The sequence below is a fragment of the Bactrocera latifrons genome, unplaced genomic scaffold, assembly GCF_001853355.1.
Source record: "Bactrocera latifrons isolate USDA-ARS-PBARC rearing strain unplaced genomic scaffold, ASM185335v1 scaffold_276, whole genome shotgun sequence".
Classification (NCBI taxonomy): Eukaryota; Metazoa; Arthropoda; class Insecta; order Diptera; family Tephritidae; genus Bactrocera; species Bactrocera latifrons.
The window spans coordinates 73,136-93,499 of NW_017536363.1; the positions used below are offsets into that span (position 1 = coordinate 73,136).

Below are 20,364 nucleotides of genomic sequence, written 5' to 3' on the forward strand. Positions count from 1 at the left end.
CCTATTAGTCACCCGGATGTAAATCGAATCGTTATATTGATCATTTATATTCACACTTTATAACTCTATAATTATCAAGATTAGTTTAAGTTGATACAAACWACCTTTAAGTGAAGAAAACAATTATACTCGTAGTTACATGTTGCGATGGTAGGAAAAGAGCACCTCTAATGACAAGTGACTTTAATCAGGTTCACAACGAATCGAATTACATATTTTATTATTGGGAATCACCCAGCTCAAGTCATGAGCACTTAATGACTTGATATAAAAATATACATCTACAACTGTTTAACACATTGATAGCAAAAATAGAAAAACAGCGGAATACTGAAACGGGTTACACTTAATCGGAGAAGATCCGAATTCAATTACATCCAAAACTTTTGCATCAGTATTGACCTCATAAAGGGTGATTCATCTTGAGGTTCTATACTTCGGTTCGAAAGAACATTCAATGGCATTTATGTTTTAAAGATTATCTCTTTCAAATGTTGGCCACAGCTAAGACTTATTCGAGCATTTCTACAGGTAACTTGAATCTCTTGCATTTACTTGAGAAGGTCGAGCGGTTTCAGTTCCTGCACAAGTCATATTTTGTACGCTTTCAATTAAAGAAATCGAATATTATCCAATAATGAATGCTGGGTCTCAACATGGGTGATGCAAATAGTACGCTCAGTAGGCCAAATATGTATGTTGATGTGTGGAACACAATGCTAGCGACAGACTGCAGCAGCACGTCAGTGAACTGAATATGGCGTTGTGAATCCTACTACATGAACGTTTGTGAGAGGGCAGCAACATAACAATGGCCGGCATGTACACAAAACAATGCAGTTGTCCATTTTGCATGTACACAATTTCGTTGTGAGTAATTTTACAGTTTAGATATTAGTGGCACCACCACTCTACCTCATCTCTCTGTCTTCCATTCTACTGTCAACTCTACTGTCGTCCTGCTGTCGTTGGCAAATATAGGATAAAATTGAAATAGCGAGAACGACAACTGTCGGCCTGCCGTCGTGTAGTCGTGCAGCTGTCAAAATAGGTCCGTCGATAAGAACGTGTGTATTTTAATATTTGACAGATGTCGTTTGAGGTCTGTCGCGAGCATTGTATTCCACACATGACCATTCGTTGAGCGAAGCGCGAGAAACACTTTGTTTACGTGATTTTTCTAAATACAGTTGAACGATTTGTAAACATTGTTCAGGCGTGAATGTTTCCTTGATGAAATGTCAAACAATACTGAAAAAAATAACACAAGAGCTTGACACTACTCACACGGGATCTGTTAAGAAAATGTTATTGAAAAAAGTACCTCTACTTGAATTACTCGTTATACACTTACGGTAGGGGATAGTCAGAGTCACAACAGAGCATATTTTAATTTTCGGTACCGGTGACACTCTGGCCTAGATTCTTCATACACAGTTTATTTATCATAAGTAAAACTTTCATGCATAGTGCGTTTGGCTTGTAATTCAATTGATGCTAGAAAAACGTTTTATTTTCTAAAATTTTTACTATTTGCTCGTAAACTATATCTTTGATTCATCCAGCAATGCCTTTGTTGGTCTTTAAATCTACTGATTCTTCGTCTTCAATATAACCGCTGAAGTGTTTTTTATTAAGAACTTCTTAGTTTTCCAAGTTGCAGCTGAAGAAAAACGAACGGCTATTTAAAATTAAGCTTTTCCAGATAAGTAGAGTCGTTCTTTTTTCTTTTTCTAACCAATAAACACTTCCAAAGCCGAAGTGTTTGTATTCATTAGGAGGACGTGAAACATCACCCGTTTTGTTTTGAATCGCTAACCCATAATGGAGACATTTGATTGTGCGTACTGCTCCAACAATTCATCTCCATTGATATTCGTTTTTGTTATTGTGATAAAGGCAGAAAAAATTTCTAAGATAATTTTGAAGAATGCTAGCTAGAATATCCTGTGGTTACTAAAGAAGATATAAGTCATTATACCACCAGTTGTATACTTTTATAAAATGTTGTGCCTCAGAGATTTAGTTTAGCTTCTTGAATTAGTTTCTCTAACATTACATAAGATGTCTCAAAATTCGTTCAAACTTCGTTCAAACTTCGTTCAATATCAAAAACAGATCATAAGACTACACTAAGTGTCCTGTGCGAGCTTAAGTTCAAATAGCGGAACTACTTACATACAAGCCTGGCATTTATCAACTCCTTATTTCGGTATTTGCATAATGCATCGGCTTATATGTATTATATAATCTTGACTTAACTTCGCCAGACTTGATAGTTGAGTTATGGGATATTATTATTAATGTTTCATCCCTTCAGCATATTTAGCTCTTATCTGCTAATTACACTGTTAAATAGTTACATAGTTATGTATACTCTGTATGTCAATACCCAAAATTGTTTTAACAATTATACAAAAATTGTTCTGCCTTAAAATTTTTCTCTAAATTGCGGTATAACCAATTCTTCTCATTCCCAGATCTTTTCGATCCGTTATTAGATTACATATATACTTTTTTCAGCTGTATCGCTTCTGGGTAATTTTGACTTCTATTTTTAAATTAGGAATAAGAACTCGTTTTATTTTTCCATACAGCGAGCGCCGCTACAAAAATATATTTTATGTATGTACATATATATGTATGTCTAAATTATTTACATGTTGTTTAATTATTTTTAATCGGTTTTGGGTTTACAACAAAATACGTGTTACTTAACATTTTAGACTTTTTTTTTCAACTTATAAATGAACGGGTTGTTAATCATTACTTTATTACATCTGATTTTTTTTGAATATCTAAATTTTAATCTTGTTTTCAATTTCTCAGACCGCCGCGGTTAACAGGTCTACAAATAATAAGTTATTTCCTAATCAGTTAATATCTTTTGTAATTGCCAAGAAATAATTCCATTATACATATTTTGCCCTTAAATAATAGTCATTTCTATTTGGATGTTGTATAAACAGAAATTTATTTCATTGTGAAGGGAATGAGATCATCATCGAAGTAGTACGATATATATTTAAAGTTCAGTATGCTGACTTTTTATAAGCAATTTAATCTAAAGTTCGCTGAAAAGTTTTTAGAATAAAACAAAATAATAATGACTTACTACATTCATCAGTGCAAGAGTTATATTGCCAGTACACATCAAATCCATATTAGGGATATCTATCAGGTTACAATTATAAGATTAGACATTACCAGCATAAAGTGATTTTCTATCAGAAAGCAATGGCAATTCTCCGACCATATTTTTGGCATCAAAAAGCTACTAAAACTACCATTAGCTGCTTGGAGAAGGAAAGCAGTAGAAGGTCGACATTTGGCCGACTTGAGAGAGAGAGCTCCAATATTATTCTGGATTTTCAAGGAATTGAACTAAAAATTTATTAAAAACTGGAATCTTTAAAAGGAAACTTTTTTATAAGGTGGCCTTTTAAAATCATCTTACTCCCAGAAGTATTTAATTCGGCGGGTTTTATGAGTTTTTCCTTATTGCTATTTACATACTATTAAAGTATGTGTTTTATAATGATTAACAAGGATTATATTCATTCATCTTAAGTTCATCTCCTAATAAATTCAAAATTAATTATTGTTCACTTGACATAGAGCTACATATGAATCATATCAAATTTACAAATCGCTTTGGCAATGTTACTGTAATTTATTGCATTTATAAGAATATAAGAATGAATTTAAAATAATGTTGAAATGTTGCCACAACCATGACCTGTTTCTTATGTGAATTTCCTTAACTTTTTTTGACATTACAATTAAACCAACATTCCTCTGAAGATTAGAAAATATTGTAGCTCGTAATGTACTACCACTACCACTGCCTCCATTTAAGTTTATACCCAACACGGGACTTCTTGTTTTATTATTGAAAATTTCAAAAACAACTATCAGTGTTGCTTGTCATTGATTTACAATAGATTAATATTAGCCATTTTTTACAATGTTGCCAACAAAAATACAGCTAACTCTGTAAAATTTTGAGGATTCAATTTTAGTTAGGGACGGAATACCTTCATTAACTCCTGAATTAATCCGGAGTTAATCTCGCTAACGTCTGTCAATGCTAACACAAGTTTGACGGAAGTCATGTTCAGCGCGTAATGAAGAAAATGTGTTGCCTACGTTCAGTTTGAATTACCGAATACTGTAACGAGCCGATATAAGCATTGAAAATTTTTTAGACCATTTTAAGCTATAACAAATTTACTTTTGACGAATATTATAGCTTCGGTGCGGTTGTACATATCATCATCACAAAGCAAGATAGATGAAGGGTTATGTATATAAATGTTCGAAATGACAATAAATGTAGAAATCCGGCTTACTATCTGTCTTTTCGTCCGTCCGTGCAAGCTGTAAATTGAGAAATCTCGATTAAACTTGCTTTGTGGGTTCCTAGTTGCAAAAAAATTTCGAGTTCGTAGATGGGCATAATCGGAAGACTGCCATGCCCACAAATCGCCACTAACCGAAGCATATACAGGGGTGCTGTGGAATTCAAGAATTTTGTCTTGGCTTAGCTGTCAGAATTGCAAACCAATTCTGATTTTCAATCATGTCACAGAATCTGATTGGATTTTCGTCTTTTCCAACATACGGAAAACCAATATTCGAACCAGCTTTTTACAAATGTGACAAAACTTGCAAATGGATACATTTGGAAGCAATCCTATTCAAGTTTTTAGTAAGTTTCGAATTAAAGGAAGATTTTAAGAGATAAAATTTATCGAATGAATAAAGACTTATTTGGTTGTTAATTTACGTTTTGCAAATCAAATATCTTTTAATAGCCGGGTTTTTTTCCAAAAACTCAATAATGAAGACATATCGTGTTACACTTATGCTTTCCCCTATAGAAATAAAGATAAATTAATACGAAATAATAAAATAACTTGATTTCTTAACTTACATTTCAAATCTGTTTGCGACTATCTTCTTGATTTGTTTCTGACAGCAAAGCCGATAAAATTGGTTTCCGTGACACCCAAAACCGATACAAATTCTGTTTCGAATATCAAACCAATAATATCTGAATTTATGACACCTACTACTTTTTTTGATCGGTTTCAATTCTGATTCCGACAACTATCAGATTCCACAACACCCCTGATAAAGGGCCATAAATAAGCATTAAATTAGGATATATAGCTGTAATTTGGTACAGAGGATTGCAGTAGCAAGGTCATCTGTGGGCAATTATTATTTTTTTTTTTTGAAGAAGGGGGCGCTCCCCGCTCTCAAACAAGTTGAATATACATATGCAAATCTTAAAAGCACTTCTACCAACAGTGTGAAAATTGATAAAAAGGATAACCCCACTCACTCCCTATATAGCGGTACAGTTAAATATTAGGTTGTTAAAAAAGTGTTGCGGTATATTCGCTAGTTGGCGCTGAGAGCGTGTAGTTCTAGTTTTATTCGTCGGAACGGGTCATGCTATACCTTTTTGGAAAGCTCATTTCACGCGCTAACGCGTATTTGATTGATTGTCGTTTCTTTTAAGTCGTTCGTGTGTTACAGCGTTGCAAACATGGAGCAAAATAAAGAGAAAATATGGCATATTACTACATGGCATATATACAGTACTACTACGATAAAGGCAAAAATGCATCTCAAGCCGCCAATAAAATTTGTGCAGTTTATGGACCCAATACAGTTTCCATTTCCTCCGCACAACGATGGTTTCAACGTTTCCGTTCTGGTGTAGAGGTGGTCGAATATGCGCCACGCTCCGGAAGGCCTGTCGTCGAAAATTGCGATAAAATCGCTGAATTGGTCGAAAGAGTCCGGCATAGTAGCAGCCGTTGCATCGGTCAAAAAAAAAATTGTATGAACAATTGAAAATTCAATAAAAATACCGCAAGACTTTTTTTGACAGCCATACTACTATAAGCTCTATAAATCAATAACTAAATACTCCAGAAATTAAATTTTACCACCGAGACGGTATGAAAGAGCTTCATGAGAGCGTGTGTGAAACTTGCACGGTGGGCGTAGCACCGCCCACTTTTTGGTGAAAATATATCTGAACCCGGTCAACCCTTTCGACAACATCACACATCACATTGTGAAAATGGACGATATCGGACAACAATCAAGTCTACTTCTAATATATCAAAATTTTAAATTCCAATCGATTCTTTCAATTACGAGAGAGAGAATAACGAGATAAAACTTTGCACGAATAATTTCTTTAGTTTGTGCCACATTTTGAACAAAAATTGTTTAAATCCAATAAAAACTGTTCAAGCCCTTAGGAACCGAATATGTGCACCCCGATACCTAGAGTTGAGTTTTGATCGAAAATGCCAGTCAATGTGTGAGATATATACCTGAAAGTAGGTATGTCACAAATTAGTTGAATCGGACCAATACTTCTCTTAGCTCCCATATATTTAATATAACGACTTTCGAATTTCCGGCTGACTTTGTACCGCATATATCGGCCAATATGTAAGTTATAGCACTGAAGATATTATAGCGTGTTTTAATCATAACAGTGTATATTTTTGCCTAAAATAGATAAATTTGAGCGAAAACTTGGCCTAAACCCTGTGTAACTAATATCAGGAGTTTCGAAGATCCGGATGACTTTACTTTATATGAATGGTTTTGCACCTTAAAGTATTTCCCTGGTTTCGATTCTTGTAAGTCGCAAGATTATAAGATTTTCGGTTGCACCCGAACTTATCCCCCCTTTACTTGTGTTTTTTTTTTTTGGAAATATTACGTCTCCTTTATATATGACTTTCAAATTAGCGGTGTCCTAACTGAAACTAGTCATTCCTTATTTCCTGCAAAAAACTTTGAGATAAATACAACAATCTTCGTTCAGATAAATCTTTAATCAAGATAATGATTTAACAATTACGTAATACATACATACATTTTAACCGCGCTCATGAACGCCAACAACAACTTCATTGAAGCAACGTTACACAAATTAATTTAGAAAATACAATAGTGGTAATGTGAATTCAGTTAGATAAATATACATAAATATTTTTATTTTAATTCACTATGAAACGATATATAAAGAAATATGTATATATATATTTACTAAGTATTTAGGTATGTATATAAAAATATTTACTTAATAAATTTTCGTATCAAATAGTTTGCGTATATAAAAATTTCAAGCTACAATTATCATTATCAAAGGTTTCTCTAACAGTTTTATTTTTTGCACAAGACTGTGCACCAATAAATTATACTCGTACATAGTTAACATACATACTATAATTCTAGACACAATCACCTTCATTATTCACGCGCACATTACATTCAACTACAGTACAGTTATTCGTCTCGTAAAAAGGCCCTACACTAGGAAAATGCAACATGTTTGCCTATTCACATTCAGCGGAGTACTTTTTTTTTAAAGCTTTGACTTAACCTGAGGAATAATAATATCTTTCCACCAAGAGGGCCTCTCAAATGCACCCCTATTGGTCATAAATTCACTTTGTAAATTGTCGTACAAAAGCCCGTCGGATTTGGCGATAACCGAGTTAAGTGCGAAATCAGGCGGCGCCAAAGCGTCTGCTACCGATACTGCTGAATCCTTCAGTTCGCTACATTTTGCAAGCAAGCGTGCACGTATCGTTTCGGCAAACAAAGCTGACTTTGCAAATCCGCCCACATAGAAGGTGGTCATGTGCCGGTCAATACACCACATTGAATAGATGGCGAAAAGCAGTTCCAGTATTTGCGACAGCTCGGTGTTCACTTCCAGACGGCGGAATCGTTCACGAAAACGACTTAGAGCGAAATATTCCGCATAGGCCAATGACAAATCGCGAGCACCATACACCTGGGAGTTATTGCGAGCATCAAAACGATGCGCTCCCGATTTTATGTCTTGAGCCATATGATTCGCTGTTTTCTCGAGTAGATAACACAACATCCACTCGTAGCATTGCAAAACGACTAGAAACACAAAATTGTTACTATTAAATATCTGCTTAAATATAACTTATATCATACAACTCACAATCCATAGATTCAATTGACGATTCCCGGGCCACCTTTTCGTAGGTGTATTGCAAAATATCACCACGATTTTTCAAAAAATTTGCAGTGCCTACTGGACTTTCAASTGTGCTATTCCATTGTCGCAGAAGCCAATTGGAGGCTTGCTGTCCGAGCACATTATTGTCGCCTTCGTAGGTGACACTTGGGTCGTGATCATTGCGCAGATCGCCCAGTTTGGAAGCTTTTAAAAAACCATGACCGCCGCAAGCTTCTCTCGCTTCTTGAATAGCATCTCTCGCGGTCCATGTAAGTAGGGGTTTCGATGAAGAGATGACTGCATGAATTTCGGACACAATTTGGGTCTGTAAGAAAAGAAAAGACGGGGAAATGTAAAATTGGATGTAATCGTACGTATTATAGGGTACCATGTCGGATCCTAAAATCGACTCTCCTCGGATAACGTAGTAACTTTTCATTATATTTAATAGCCATAAATACTAGGTAAGGCTAGCGATGGAATACTTTTTTGATTGGACAAAACTAAATTTATCAACTTCATTTCTTTCAACATTGAAAGGTTACAAATTTAAAAGGTGTTGAATTCATGGAGCCTATGCTTATTGTAATTTAATTCTTACCAGAACTTATGAGCGCAGATTATAAGAGATTTTTAGTGTAATATGAATTCATAGTAAATTAAATAAAAGTCACCAATGTGCAAATCTCATTTTTAGACTTACCAACAGCTCAAATCCATTAGAGTCCTTTTGAGACCTTTCAATAATGCTAAGGTAAATTTCTGTCAGCTCAGCCACAGCAAGCTTYAGTACACCAGCAGCCGCTAGATATGGGAATATGCGCCATTGCTACTAGAGAGATKGTGATTAATAAAATTTGTATAGGAAACATTTCATAATTAACACTTACCTGAAGCTGGTACTCAATTATCGGCACTTCCGGTCCATCTTTCTCGGGACCAAACTGCTTTCTCAGCGCTGCATAACGCACAGCAATTACAGCTGCACTGGCGAGAGTATTCGCCGATTCCTGCATAATGCCAATTCGACCCGCCGAAAAAGACTCTAAAGCAGCACCCAAAACCTTACCGGGCTCAGAAAAAACGCTTTCGTAAACACCTTCAGGTGTCACATCGCCAGTACGGTTCAGAAGGTTTTCACGTGGAATGCGATAGTTTGAAAACAACACAAAGCCATTGTCAATCCCATTCAGACCGATCTTTTCGCCGATATCACCAACTAACACACCTGGATATGCTTGCAAAGTTTTGGGGTCACGTATGGGTATTAGAAAACCATGAAGTCCATGATTTTCCCCATCAGCTGTGTATAAGTTGGCAAATGTCATCGCAATTGTGGCCGTTTTACCCAAATTACCAACCCAACACTTCGCCGCCTCAAAGTCTGGCGTATTTATTATGAACTCCTGCGTTWTTGGATCGTATGTAGCGGTGGTACGAATGCTTTTCGTGTTGCTACCATGCGCAACTTCTGTAATGGCCAAACATGTTATTAACTCACGATTCCACGCAGCGTCATAGTACTTCATGTGTCTTTCTGTGCCCATAGCGCGTATGGCGTTGTTAAAGAGCCCGACACCCAAGGCGATTTTTACTGACAAACTGGGGCAGTATGTGTGTAAAGCCTCATTTATGCTCATCAAATATTTGGTCTTTTCACCGAAACTTTTCTGTTCGATCTCTTTCGGTATGAGATTCAAGTGCGGCATGCGATTAACTTGCATTGCGCAAAGATGCTTCTGTTCGTCGGCAGAGAGTGTAGATTGTGGTTTGGAGAATAGTGGATCATTTTCAAGTATCTTCCATACTTTATACTGCAAAATAAACAACAAATTTTATGTTACGTTAGTTATTATGAAGACAACGTGAGATCACCTACCTTTATGCGTAAGTCCTGTTCCCTTTCGAATATCACTTTAAGCTGCTTCCAGTCGAACTTTGCGCAACCGCGATATCTACATAGTGGTCCTTTTGGAAGATCCGGAATGAATGTAGTGTCCGGGGTTTGACTCATATCTCCGACTTTTAAAGCTAGAATGAAGAAGAAAAATACAATGAGCAACAATATGAAAGTTTAAATACACCTTGTGGGACCATTTGAGGTAAGAACGACAGGCGCAAATCACAGCCAGCTGTATGATATGTATTGTATGTGTATGTATATGTATGTATAGTATATATTTGAAATCTGAAACCATTGGCAAACTTAAAAGTGCTATATATCGACGGCGAATAACTCTGAGGTAAACAACCTCTGTTTAGTTTAGAGACACGCCTAGCTCACGCTTTCACACACATTTGTAAGTGCTCACAAAGGAGACCGTTTACATATGTGGTTCGGCGAATTTAAACACGTTATTATTATACAAATTCAATGGACTTTGCTTGAACTGATTGCAATTTGATTATCATCAATTGGATTCAATAAACTTAGCGATCAAGAATGATTGCCTGGAACTCAGCAATGGTACAAACATTGCTGGTGTACTTTCTAAATCAAATAATGTTAGGTGAACTAAAATCTGTGGATCTGAGTTTGAATTCAAACGTTTCGCGAATTGTTTTTAAGAAACGGAATAGTTTGACCGTCAAAATATTCCGCTTGTTGGTAAGAAATAAGAGTCAATGATGGTTTACCGCAAACGTTGGCGCGTTTTTAAACCATAACATCATGTCTAGATCGCAGAAAAAAATATTTCCCAAATAATCCACAGCGATTAGAATTACACTGGGCATAAAATACAGTGCAATCTGTCAAAACTTAGTTTATACTTACAATAGAAGTATAACATTAAATAAAATGAGATAATTTGTAGTCCTTAGAAATCATTAGATAAGTTAAAATATATTTATAAATTGTATAATCCACTGGATTATGGCTGGATTGAATCGCCTTTCAAGAAGCTTTTAGCAAGAGTTAATTTTATTTTTCCAACAAAAGTATGCTCATATACATATATGGACTGAAATATAATACTAATTAAAATGAATGTAAAGGTTTCGTGAGTGGATAAGAGGATGTTAATGTGGTCGTCCTTTGTTTCCAACAAGACGGTTCTACATAAGCATTATCTCGCATAGTGGGCCTGTTTTCTTAGGGTTGTGAGAATGCGTCTATGTAGATAAGTCCGAGAAGTGTGATATCTTGGAAGTGGATATTCGGCGCGATATTGTTGATATGTCCCAATTGCCCGAACTAATTTTTTAATAATAAAGACATACCCTTATATTTATAATAAAGCTAATTTCTTGTTCGCGACATTCAATCATATGCCTTTTATTTCTTCTTAAAAACCATACCATACTTTCAAACAAAGATACCATTTATAATTGAATAATGTTTAAAGATATTTGAAAAAAAAATTTTATTTGAATGTACTAATGATATAGCTATCTATTTTAAAGTTAACAAGATCAATTACATTTTCCTTGTTCCAAAAGAGTAGAACAATATCCCGGGAGTCATTTGTCTATATTGTTACCCCAAGGCTAACTTGTTTCATTGAAATAACGCCATTTTGACACCTAACCGATTACATCGATTTTAAGAAGAAGAACAATAAAAATGTCTTTCTTAAAATTACTAACTGTCACTGGGATAAGAGAAGCAATGTGCTCGCTATGGGAATTCCGATGAATTTTCACCTTCTTCCAGCTAGTATAGTCAGACTCCACTGTATATATACATACAAATATCTAGACAAGACTATATACATATATATCCTTTGAAATAGTGCTTCTAATAAATCTGTACATATAATTGTCTACTGAAGAAGAAGTATCAAAAATTTAACCGATAGTCGTATTTAGTTTGTATCCAGGTATCCAGGTCAGATATGTGAAACATATCAAAGAATTAAAGCGTCCCGACTTTTTAAAATATTTTATATGAGTACTTACGTATGTGTGCCACATCTCGAATATGTTCATATTATATTCTGAATACCACAAACAACAGCAAATTTTCCTGACCTACCAACCTCTATTCTTGACAAATTGATTTTTTTGTTGCAAACGAGTTCAACGCTGCAAGGTAAATAAAGTGGTTGTTCACTTTCGAATTCTAAAGCCAGCTTATTTTAACAATGGGGTACTTTAAGTATACACACACGCTCATATCCACGTTAATATAATATGTAAGATCGTATGTTTTAAAATCAGCATATTTGTTGTCATAAGACGATTAGATACAACAGTATTTTCAAGTAAACAAATCTTAATGAAGACACATGGACATGCCACTTAGAGTCCAAGTTTGTCAACAATATAAAGACTTTGAAAATTTTTTGACAATATAAAGACTTTGATTTTTTTGGGAGTATAATTTTTTAAATGACGGCCAACGCTTTCATCAGACACAGATTAGTCTGCTGAAGAGCATGAAACTCACAACCTTTATTAAATCTAGTCGAGTCAGAGAACGGTTTTAGTTCTACGTTAAAGAATAAACGTAAGACATACGAGTATATTACAAAACATAAATGTGATCAGTTGTTATCAGGCGTTTACTAGAACTCCCTCCTCAATGAACATATCTCTCTGTGGACGTTATGCATATACGTGACTGATAATGATAAAACCAATGTGAACTAAATCTATTAAACTTTCATCCAAAATATTTTTATTTATTCGATATGAGTTTACGTAAATGCGAGTCATTTAAGACGTTTATTGATACACATGTACTCGTCGATATCAGTACTTATGTATTTAAAGTACTTGTATGAGAACTATATACATATGTACTTTAAAGTTCTGCAACAAGTTTTAATTAGAATGTTGAAATGTCAGTCAAGATTAGGCCCTGTGTGTAATGAATATATCAGTGTTACCATACTCTAAAGCAATTTACGAACGTATCGAAAAGTCTTCCTTGTCTATCAAATGTTTTATCGTTCTTAAAATCGCTAATCAATAAGATTTTTAGGGTTAAAAATCCCGCCAGCTCGTCAGCGTTATGTAAAGTGCTTACTAAATATAATTGTAATTATAACTTTCACAGTGAACCACATAGATTCGTGATAAACAACATTGAACGACAAAACTAAATCCTCGGCTATTTAGTCAGCACTCCAAAGTGACTCAATATCCCACCACTATACATATACGTAGTATATAAATATTACAGTATACAGATATTTTTGTTTTTAACTGAAAATGCACATTTAGAATATTTCAAGCAAAAAACCAACATTAACCGTTTAATTGTTCTAATTACTTTTTATTTAATTGATAAGCAAAGGTATATGGCTCTATTAACGTTTCGAAGTAGTAAATATATTTTTTCCACTTCATAACTTCATAAACGTTAATTATAAAGGAGTAATCACAGTTACCAATTGGAGGGTTTGTGATTCTTTGAATGCAAGTTAGCAAGGGCGTACTGTATGACGAAAAAGATGATAAATGAATGGACCCGTTATGAAAATTCTCAAACGAACATATACAAGACAAAAAGACTTAAGCATGAATATTTCATATTAACGATTTCAGAATTTCTCTTATTCCAAGCAGCAAATTCTAAGTAATACACTAAGTTTATCAGAAAAATATATTGCTGTTATGATAAAATAATAATCTGAGTCTACCGGTCGAAATCCGAAAGGGAATATGTGAACAAATCATTTGAATCATTTTCCTTTAAAGTAATTAGTGACAACTTTCAGAATACTAGGTCACAACATCTTGATAACTTTATATCACGGTTTCGCATGACATTGTTTGTTACTAGTCACTAATTGAAATAAGTTCAATTCTTATTCCTGGCCAAAAAGTTAAAGGTTTATTTTTTATTACAGCGGACAACACTATAACTTTTCAAGTTGTCATGTACATATGTATGGGACGGAAATTTTTAAGCAAAGAAACAATTAAGCCATAACAATAGGGGAAAAGGTTTATGTTGTCGACAAGTGTTGGAGAGTAGCCAGTCGAACAAACTGTCCTTTGATAAATGCACGATTCTTTCTTGAAATAGAAATTCTTATTTCCTTTGTGTTTTGTTTTTCTTTTTTGTTATTTAAGCCATTCACAACAGTAAAATTTATATAAAATATGCAAAACAAAACGAGGTAGCATTAAGGTTAGCAGTTATACCACTTTAATGCGGAATCCGCATACTCCCTTGTACGAATTCAATTCAATAACTTTGTTGTTTCCTTTATACTTATTTTTTTTTTTTTTTACAAGAACGCTGATAACGTTTAGAAACGTTTTTACTATTGTGAAAGATTTAAAGATGAAATAATGAGTGTATAAATGTTTTGTTAGGTACTATTTATATATCAGGCATGAATGCTGTTTTGGATTTATCAAATGATATTAGATGCGGAATTAAGAATTCTTTCATGAAAGTAACAAACGAAATGCACATGTGTATGTTACAAGAAATGTAACACAATGTTGCACCGTAAGTGTTAAGTGGATACTTGTTGCGAAAATTAAAACAAATATAAAGTTTGGGTGCATTAATTGACCCGTGCCTTAACACTGATTTTATTCATTTTATATGTTTGTGAGTGTTATGTACACTTGTAATTAGTGTTTTGGCACATGGCGCAATCTAAGCATGCAAGGGTGTATAAAAGTACGTGTGATGTGCTGAACACAATACCCGCGACAGACTGCAGCAGCACGACAGTGAACTGAAAATTGCGTTGTGAATCGTACTACATGAATATTTGTGAGAAGGCAGCAACATAACAATAATAAGCTGTCAAAATAGCTGTGTCCATARGAACGTGTGTATTTTAATATTTGACATATTGTTTGCAGTCTGTCGCGGTCACTGTGTTCAGTACATGACGGTCTAGCGCGTATTGACAAACAAATATTTATTGATATTAAGTAAATATGACTCTGTGCCCTTACATAAATGTATGTACGTAAGTGAATATATAAATATACACTGATTTACTGATGGCGAAGCTGATAACGCGGTGTGAGTCTAAGAGTTTATTTTCGTTTAAAAATAATTGCTTTTATATACCCATTAAGCCATATAGATACGTGTGTTTATATAAATTAGCAGTGGTAGCGCCAACAGGTGTATTTAGCTATAGCCATTGTGGACATTTCTAATCCACCCGACCTATCCCAAGCCATTTACGCACATACATGCATACATACGTACATAAGCATACGACCAAAAGTGTCCACCGTTTAGTCACTTATTGCTTCCTAAGTATTAATAGGAATTATTAATCAACAACACACGTTAGCCTGATATTGTTATTGAGGTATTCATTTACAGTTTAGAAGTAAATTAATTGGTAAAACAAGCTGTCAGTATGAGCATTTTTCATACACATATGCATTATATATATATATTATGTATACATGTATATCTATGAATAATATCGCTATGAATAAAGTAAGATATTTACTTAACTTCCGAAAGGGTGACTGTTACTCAGAGGTTTACTAACGTTAAAGATTACTTCTAGACTCTCGCGCCTGTTATATCTTTTGCGCGCTCACTCTTTGCCTTCTGTTAAACACGCAAAATTGGCCTGAAGTACATAAGTAGTATTTGTCATTATTAGCGCCATTAAATACTTTGTAGAAATTCTGATGTTAGATAGCCTCATGAAGATCAAAAATACATTTTATAATAAGATAATAATGAAAATAATATATGATGCTATATTTCTCCTGAAAATAAATGGAGCTTTGAGATCTGGTTCCTGTGAATACCATAATCACCCTCTTGTAGCTGTGCTGGTACTTAAATTCTAAAACAATTCAAGGTGGTAGTAGATGATGAAGGTGACTTTTAAAATCGCTCAGGTATTTAGTTACAGTCTAAATAAATAAGAACAAGTAAGGAAGGGCTAAGTTCGCTCGCAATCGAACATTTTAGGTGTAAAACGTCAACCAAAGGATCGAAATAATTAATAATTTTATAGACACATATACACCCCTATTCTGTGCACTTGACAAATTCAACATATTTTTAATTTGTCAAAATTTTGAATTTATCAAGCATTTCGTATTCCGTGTCTGAAATAAAATCTCTTTTCTTTATAAGTTGTTAAGATGTCAAATGCTCTTGACAGTGCTCGTTATGAATTAAATATCTGATTGTGCATCTTGTTGTGAAAATGAAAGTTTATTTATTACTTATTGTGAAGGTGAAGGGAAGAGAAATAAAGTCTCCCAGTTCAACAGAGGAAGAAACTTTTATAAAAATGGCGCAAGTATTATTGTAATACAAATAATAATATACTAATTTAAGGTAATTTATTTGAAATATTAGGTTGTCAAAAAAGTCTTGGGTTTTTTCGCTAGTTGGCGCTGAGAGCGCGTAGTTCTAGTTTTATTCGTCGGATCGGGCCATGCTATACCTTTTTGGAAAGCTCATTTCACGCGCTAACGCGTATTTGATTGATTGTCGTTTCTTTTAAGTCGTTCGTGAGTTATAGCGTCGTAAACATGGAGCAAAATAAAGAGAAAATACGGCATATTTAACAGTACTACTACGATAAAGGCAAAAATGCATCTCAAGCCGTCAATAAAATTTGTGCAGTTTATGGACCCGATACAGTTTCCATTTCCACCGCACAACGGTGGTTTCAACGTTTTCGTTCTGGTGTAGAGGTGGTCGAATATGCGCCACGCTCCGGAAGACCTGTCGTCGAAAATTGCGATAAAATCGCTGAATTGGTCGAAAGAGACCGGCATAGTAGCAGCCGGAGCATCGGTCAAGAGCTGGGCATGAGTCATCAAAAAAAATGTTATGAACAATTGAAAATTCAATAAAAATTACCGCAGGACTTTTTTGACAACCTAATATATTTCAGATATCTAGATATTTGGAATAAAAAGCACCATAGGAGCAATTGACCTCACGCTTATTGCTATCAACATAATTTGAATAGAAATCAGCTSTTGTTGTTACAYTTACGTTGCACCTTTTCCCTACTCCCTTTACGATATCATCAATAAATTAAACTTAATGGATTTTGCTATTTAAATGTTCTGTCGATGGTTTATCTACAAATACTCGTATATGGATGTGTATTTTAAATTGTGGATATTAAGAGAACCGTAGAATAGTAGAAATAAAATAATTCTGGAAATAACAGARATACATGTATAGTACATCATATTTGATTAAATTTCGTCTAAAGTTAAAAGCTAGTGAAAACATATATGTATAATTCTGCAAGTTCATGTTGACATAAGACGATAAAAATAGTAATTAAAGTTTCACGACGTGGAGTTATGTGATTATTATCAACTATGTTTATATACATAATGTTTACTCGCATTTGTTTGCACTTGTGTGTTGAGACTAATAATTAGACRAAACTCCACTTAAATTTTGTTGTTCGAATCATTAGATCTCGCCTTATTATGTATGTTTGTCTGCGTGTATTCACGCGCTTATAGTGTTATTTGATTATCCGCACTCGATTTTATTTATGAGAATTTTTCATTTTATTAGAAAATTTCATTAGACAATTCACATATATCGGATTAGTACTACTAAATTTACATGCATTAGGGTGTTAACTGATTTCCTTCACATATATACTCTTGAATTCGGCTCGTAGTGATTATTTATATTATATATGTACATATATAACCCTATATCTTGGCGCTCAAACGTGAAAAGGAAAAGCGACAGGTTGTAAGCTCGCCTATTACCACGTAAGCGGTGTCTACACCAATAAAGGAGATGATATCTGTCTCGATTACTATTGGCTGATACAAAAAAACTATTACATATACTCCATAGCAACATTTTGCAAGAGTATAAAAATAAATGTTGCATGGTTATCTAAATTTCCAAACACATACATATTTATACATACTTAGATAATAAAATATTTAAATAGAAATTGATTTTATACATATTCACGCAAGCACCGAAAAGGAACTTGTCGTACAGTCACTAATAATTTTTGTTCTTATGTACATGCAATAGTACTTAAATTGAAAGCAGTTAAAATTGAAAAAAAAACTTTGGCCTTGTTGCCTTGAATATTTTTTAAATTTTGTAATGTTACTACTATTATAACATACAGACTTCCTTGATATGACTACATTTATATTTTACATATACAAGTATGGTATATATATTAGAGTGGTCCACTCAGTTAAATCTTACATATGTAATACATAGTATATGATATTTGTATTTATTTGATCATTCGTAGTTATCTGCATCTTCGAACATCTGCCATTCAATAGTAGATAATTAATTTAGAGTAATTTAAATAGTGACATATATCAAGTTCGAAATTTTAATACTAGATTCCTTCAAATATTGTATTACTATTGAATAGATCCACTTTAAAAATTCAAAGCTTGAGAAATCATAACCTATCCAAATACAAAATTTCTCAATTACTTACATAAGTACTATTCTGTATGAGTGTAGTGTTTGCGTTTTAATTATAATTTTTTCATATCATTGAAAACGAAATAGATATGGGAGTACTTATTAATTTATATCTATACACATATACATTATATTATTATTATTATATTGRGGGCGTATGCATTTTTAAGAGAATCCAGAAGCTGCAGTTCATCGGTATTGTCCATGAATTGGCCCTATAATATTTAGCTAAATTTCTTAATTTCCCAACCCTAACAGAAAAATACTCTTATAATATATATGCATAATTTTATGATTTTCTGCAATCAAATAATTGACATCAGTTTTTATTTATATTACGATGATAAACAACTAAAACTGATGTGTTGCGTATAACGAAAACCTTTGAGATCACTCAAGTCTTTTCGATCTTCTTAACACCAAGTAAGCCAAAGTTTTATTGGCAATTAAATGGCTTTTAAATAATGTTTATTGCAGTTTCATAAGTTATTTTCGTGTAAATGAGGTTTGAGGATGAGATGATGGAACGTTAACAAGAACGCATTTTAAATGATTTTTATCTCTGAGCTGTCGTAGACTACGATATCGGCKATTGTTTATGACGTTTTAAATAATGTAAGAAGTGACTGCAAAACAGACAACACTTAACTCGAATCTTTTTGASTCGATATCGATAATACCGAATTTTAATCAACCAAAATGCAGTTGGTTGAAATTTGTAGTTCTTCTAAATAAATCATACAGGTCAAAGAAGATCCTCCATCAATCGATGGCACTTATTTGAAGTTATTTCTAGATCTAAATTATGCATGAAACTCTAATCACTAGAAGTACGTGAATATCCCTGCCAACCACTGCTACCCGCTTGTGTCAAATATTTCAATAAAGTAAGTGAATCTTATGTGATTTTTTCTTAAAATAGTTTGCAAATAATTACTTCATTTGTTTTTATACCATTGGAAATAGCAGCTGCAGCAATATCATCAGAAGCAGCAAATATCAATTATTCAGTAAGTATGTGAAAAAGTGTACTATGAAATTGGACTGCGCAGTCTAATATAATACGCAAAAATAAATACATACATACATATGCACATATGAATTGAATAGCAGAAACAGTCAAAAACGCAGAATCGTGGGTCGTGTCAGCTGATTCGACCTATCTTATGGGCGCGCAATGTAAGTGCCCAGTGAAAAACGCTACTCCCCTCTCTCTTTGACATCGGATGACGTGAGAATCTACACCATTTTGGTTTTTGCCGTCTAAACGTGTCAGCTGATTGCTCTCTCACAACCCAGGGTTGCCAATATCTATATACTGTAGTAATTATCAACTTTTATAATTCAATCTGTTCAATATGTTTGAAACTTTCTTAAAATAACTCAAAATTGGAGTCGAATGCTATTATTTGTAAATATATAAACTATTGTTAATAGTTTGTTTTCAGTTTTGATATTTTATATTATAAAAAATTGTAATTGAAAACATAGATGTGTACAAAACTATATATGCGTATTGAGCAATGGCAACATTTTGCAAATGAAAACAAACAAAGATGACTGATTTCTGCGTTTTTACCACGTTTTTCACTGGGCACACATTTTACCGATGAGGAAGGAAAAGGGAGGAAGGCAGTAGCGTTTTTGACTGTTCCTGTTATAATGCTTTTAAGACGGCCTGCATAATCCAATATTTAAATGATCAAATAATATTTATCTCTTCTTTTATCTTATTATTTTTATTTATTTAATCTTTGCTTTCACAGTAAATTCTATTTGTATTTAATATATTTTATTTTTTCAGATAATATTAATCCTTTCTTTTCGATATTACAAATTCCATGTAAGTATTATTTATTTTCAGGTTTTAATAACCTTTATTATATTTTCAGGTATTTGTCTATTCATGTTTCATTTTTTGCACTGTTTTATTTTCAGCTATTAATAATTATTTTCTTTAATAAATCTTTTTTCAGAT

General features: G+C 33.6%; 1 protein-coding gene across 1 annotated transcript in view; it reads right to left on the bottom strand.

Moving 5' to 3' along the window:
* Positions 1 to 7,105: 7,105 nt before the first annotated feature.
* Positions 7,106 to 20,364, bottom strand: part of LOC108970018 (peroxisomal acyl-coenzyme A oxidase 3) — a 16,964-nt gene continuing 3,705 nt past the window's right edge. The window contains exons 2-6 of the mRNA XM_018935116.1: positions 9,918 to 10,069; positions 8,929 to 9,852; positions 8,742 to 8,867; positions 8,021 to 8,363; positions 7,106 to 7,956 (exon numbers count right to left, since the gene is read on the bottom strand). Of these exons, the coding sequence (XP_018790661.1) occupies positions 7,406 to 7,956; positions 8,021 to 8,363; positions 8,742 to 8,867; positions 8,929 to 9,852; positions 9,918 to 10,052 (2,079 nt within the window). The 5' untranslated portion in view covers positions 10,053 to 10,069 and the 3' untranslated portion in view covers positions 7,106 to 7,405. The remainder of the gene's footprint in view (positions 7,957 to 8,020; positions 8,364 to 8,741; positions 8,868 to 8,928; positions 9,853 to 9,917; positions 10,070 to 20,364) is intronic.